The 3,492-nt window shown below is 45.7% G+C and overlaps 1 protein-coding gene across 5 annotated transcripts in view; it reads left to right on the top strand.

The window, feature by feature from the left end:
• The first annotated feature begins 308 nt into the window (after positions 1-308).
• The window catches only part of PAX8 (paired box 8), a 35,159-nt gene continuing 31,975 nt past the window's right edge, over positions 309-3,492 (top strand). For all 5 annotated transcript variants that reach the window (XM_018555800.1, XM_018555802.1, XM_018555801.1 and 2 more), the window contains exons 1-2: positions 309-416; positions 1,581-1,687. In XM_018555800.1, coding sequence (XP_018411302.1) covers positions 1,663-1,687 — 25 coding nt within the window. In that variant the 5' untranslated portion in view covers positions 309-416; positions 1,581-1,662. The remainder of the gene's footprint in view (positions 417-1,580; positions 1,688-3,492) is intronic.

A 3,492-nucleotide genomic window follows, 5' to 3' on the forward strand; every position in this document is an offset into this window, starting at 1 on the left:
GATTGCAAAAAGATGCTTGTATAATATAACAGTGATTCCATATCTATCTATCTATCTATCTATCTATCTATCTATCTATCTATCTATCTATCTATCTATCTATCTATCTATCCCCTATACTCTATCTGTGAATCATATGCCATTCAGCATGGTGTTTTCAGTGAGAGTCTTGTAGAGTAGGATGTGGAATCTTTTGAAATCAGCCATCCATGTGCAAACCCCTCCTCCCAGCCCCCCTGAAGCACCTGCAGCCAATCCATGGTGTGTGTAGTGTACCAGGCAGCCCTGAGACCCCTCCATGGGATAAATCCTCCCCCAGACCCTTTCCTTGGTGGACAAACTTCGTGTAAAGTGAGAGGGTGAGAGGTCCTCCGGAGACAAGACACAGCTGGGAGCATCCTCTGTCTTCAACATCTGTATGTCCTGCCTCTATAGACTACCTACTCTATGTGTCTGTCTGTCTGTCTGTCTGTCTGTCTGTCTATCTATCTATCTATCTATCTATCTATCTATCTATCTATCTATCTATCTATCTATCGATCGATCTTCTTTCTGTCTCTCTATCTGCATGCCTTCTAATCTTTCTAATTGTATTAAGTTCGATCTTCTGCCAATGTATCTATATGTTTTCCATGTATCAGTTTATCTTTGCAATCATCTCTTGCTATGATGTGTTGAATACATATTGTACCTGTATGTGTTGCATATGACCCGGTATGTTGGGGTTCTGGGTCCGGAGTAGAGGGTCTTTGATGGTCTGGCCCCATAAGTGATTTTCAAATGATGGAGTTATCACCACTTTCAGTATGTTGTAACCATCTCATTTTTCAGTATCTGTACCCCCCGTACTGCCTGGGATGCTTGTGCTTTCTGTCCTTTACTGTCTGTTCACCCCGATTTATCTATGTACCTGTCCTATTGCACCCCATATAGCCTAGAAATCAGTGTGCCTTTAACCCCTGTGCCCCCTTTCATGAGATTCCTGTACTCCCTGTGCACCCTTGGGTTACTATGCACCATGCCCTCCATGGGGAGCCTTTGCCCCCTGCTCTTCTTGGCATTCCTCTGCCCACATTCCTCTCTGGGTTTTCTCAGCTCCCCCCCCCCTCTATAGGGTTCCAATGCATCCTGCCATCCTTGGGGAGCCTGTGCCCCCTGCTCTTCATGGAGTTCCTCTGCCCCCTTTCCTCCATGGGTTTCCTTATTCTCTGCCCTCCATAGCGATCCGGTGCCTCCTGCCCTCCAAGGGGTTCCTTTGCCCTCAACCATCCATAGAGTTTTTATGCCCCCTGCCTTGCAACGGGGATCCACTCTCCGCTTTGCCTTCCTCGGGCTTCCACACCCCCTTGCCGTCCACAGGTTTCCTCTCCCCCTTGCCCTCCACCGGGTTCCTCTCCCCCTTGCCCTCTAGGGTTCCTCTCCCCCTTGCCCTCCACAGGGTTCCTCTCCCCCTTGCCCTCCTCAGGGTTCCGCTCCCCCTTGCCCTCCATAGGTTTTATGTGCCCTTTTCCCTCTGTGGGGTTCCTGTACCCCCAGATCTTTGTGCCCTGTACATTGAGTGAATTGTGTCTCCTCCACAGGTCACTTGGCACGGTGGATCTCCTCTACTCCCCCTATTGGACTTACCTGAGGAGGACACCGGCCATAGGACAGCTCAGGACTATGCCTCATACCAGCCTCCGCTCCGGTGAGTAGAGCCCTGTCTATGCAACAATGATGTATATACTCCATGTGTGTCATGAACAAAGGCTTATTATACCAGAGGAAGCTCTCCAGCACTAACTAAGTGGACACCAGCTAGATTTGACCCACTAAACTAATACTGGATAGGAGCAGCCTGGACTGAAGAGCTGACAATCTATTTGGCGGATATGTCACATAGAGGTGGCTGGCGGATTCCGCCCTGTGCTTGGGACATTGTACAGATTGTGTGACTGTTAGAGCTCACCCACCAGATCTGGATTTGTCTATATATCTATCTATCTATGAGGGGTGACAGGGGCGACCGGCTGCAGGCTTGTGTGCTGGGATTGTAAGAGGTGTGACTACCCTATCGAGCGATCACCCCCTATACAATGATCTCTCTATAGGACATGTAGGACAATTGTCACTATCTGTCTGTCTATCGATCAAAGTGTTTTTCTATCTGAACATTGAACATATCATTAGATAACTATATAGATCTCTGTCTATAATCTATCTATCTATCTATCTATCTATCTATCTATCTATATATCATCTATCTATCCATCTCTCTCTCTCTCTCTCTCTCTCTCTCTCTCTCTCTCTCTCTTATATCTAAACATGTATGTATGTATGTATGTATGTCTGAATGTGTGCATCTATCTATCTATCTATCTATCTATCTATCTATCTATCTATCTATCTATCTGTGTATTGATCTGTGTATTGATCTGTGTATTGATCTTTCTATCGATCTGTCTATCCTTATCTTATTCCGGCCACCTGAAGGAAAGATTTCCTGTGTCTGGTTGATACAATGTGTCTGTGGATATATTCTGGATGTCCGCTCCTCTGGTATACAATTCTGATTCTGAGATTTGTTATATCCAATCGAATTGTACCAATCTCAGTTGTATGTTAGTTTTCAGTGGGACATGTTAAGGTGTCCAGTGATGTCCCATAGACCTCCCATAGACCTGGACTGTGTGATGTCTTCAGCTTTTTAAATTGCATATGTAAAGCCAATTGAACGGCTGGAAGATGAAAGGTGAACACATGACTGTAGGGTAACTTACAGTCTAACTATATACACCAAGCGATGTGTGTCTATTAGATGAATTATACGAGTGTCACCTGCAGATATCTGTGTGTACAGGTAGAGGTGGCAGGAGAGCAGGGGTGACTGTATCCAGGGGCTGGTGTATAGGTGATCATAGAGCTTTGCATATGTACACCCTCCTTGTGTTTTATTACCGCCATCCACTTCTATTTATTCCAATCTTCAAAATTGCATTGTCCTAATTTACTAAGCTTATAAGCATCCAGTGCCCCCCACCCCCATCTATAAATCTACAATGATTCCCTCTGTCCCTGTTCTTTATATTCTCCTTTACCAGGCTGAGAGCAATTTCCGATTAGGGTAAAATTATTATTTCACACAATGATCCTCTCAGTCCCTACCACTGTGATGTGATAAACTTGTACATAAAGACCAGAATCACACAGAATTTGCCCGGGTGGCCGGGAGGGGAAAAGCCTTGTTGTGTCCCCTGACAATGACACTTTAACAGCCCTCCTGATGGATGCAGCTCAGGGGGAGATCAGGGAGGACCGCTTTGTTTTTATGTCATTTCAGCGACGTGGATTTGGTTTCTCCCTTTTAAAGTGGATATTTGTATTATTATGTGTGAGGAGGTGGAGGGGGTGCTGGGAGGTCATAATTCACAGCTCACTCCTAGGCTGGCACCGGACCCAGCAATGACACAGCTATGCTATCCCTGTATGCAAGGAAAAAGCTATTCTTCTGCT

This window comes from Nanorana parkeri, unplaced genomic scaffold, assembly GCF_000935625.1.
Source record: "Nanorana parkeri isolate BGI_ZX_2015 unplaced genomic scaffold, ASM93562v1 scaffold214, whole genome shotgun sequence".
In the NCBI taxonomy this organism is placed as follows: domain Eukaryota; kingdom Metazoa; phylum Chordata; class Amphibia; order Anura; family Dicroglossidae; genus Nanorana; species Nanorana parkeri.